Genomic DNA, 370 nt, shown 5'->3' with positions numbered 1-370 from the left:
TCTTCCTTTAATTAACTTAGTCGAATAAACCGAAACCCATATCACTGTCGGATTCTTCTTCTTCTTCCTTTTCTTCTTCCTTTTCTTCTTCAGCGGCAGCAGCACCACCAGCGGCAGCACCACCAGCAACAGCTGGAGCAGCACCAGCGGAACCAATGTTGAAGAGGAAGTCCTTGATGTCCTTACCTTCAAGAGCCTTGGCGAAGATCTTTGGGTAGATGTTTTCAACGGCTAAACCGGAAGCGTTGATGATCTTTTCGATCATTTCAACAGAAACATCAAGACCTTCATCTTGAAGGATGAGAGCGGCGTAAACGCAAGCAGCTTCAGAGTCTGACATAACCATTTTGGACTAAAATGAATATCAAAT

The 370-nt window shown here is 44.3% G+C and overlaps 1 protein-coding gene across 1 annotated transcript; it reads right to left on the bottom strand.

Annotated features, from left to right (window-relative positions):
• Positions 1 to 16: 16 nt before the first annotated feature.
• Positions 17 to 340, bottom strand: LOC110440638 (60S acidic ribosomal protein P1-alpha 5-like). Its single transcript, XM_021483805.1, has one exon. The coding sequence runs from the start codon at positions 338 to 340 to the stop codon at positions 17 to 19; it is 324 nt and encodes a 107-aa protein (XP_021339480.1).
• Between the last annotated feature and the right edge of the window lie 30 nt (positions 341 to 370).

The sequence above is a fragment of the Mizuhopecten yessoensis genome, unplaced genomic scaffold (assembly GCF_002113885.1).
Source record: "Mizuhopecten yessoensis strain PY_sf001 unplaced genomic scaffold, ASM211388v2 scaffold658287, whole genome shotgun sequence".
Classification (NCBI taxonomy): Eukaryota; Metazoa; Mollusca; class Bivalvia; order Pectinida; family Pectinidae; genus Mizuhopecten; species Mizuhopecten yessoensis.
This window is presented reverse-complemented; position numbering and strand designations above follow the sequence as displayed.

Excerpts from the sequence above, each read along its gene's own strand:
- LOC110440638 (XM_021483805.1), bottom strand. The coding sequence starts at position 340 with ATGTCAGACTCTGAAGCTGCTTGCGTTTACGCCGCTCTCATCCTTCAA.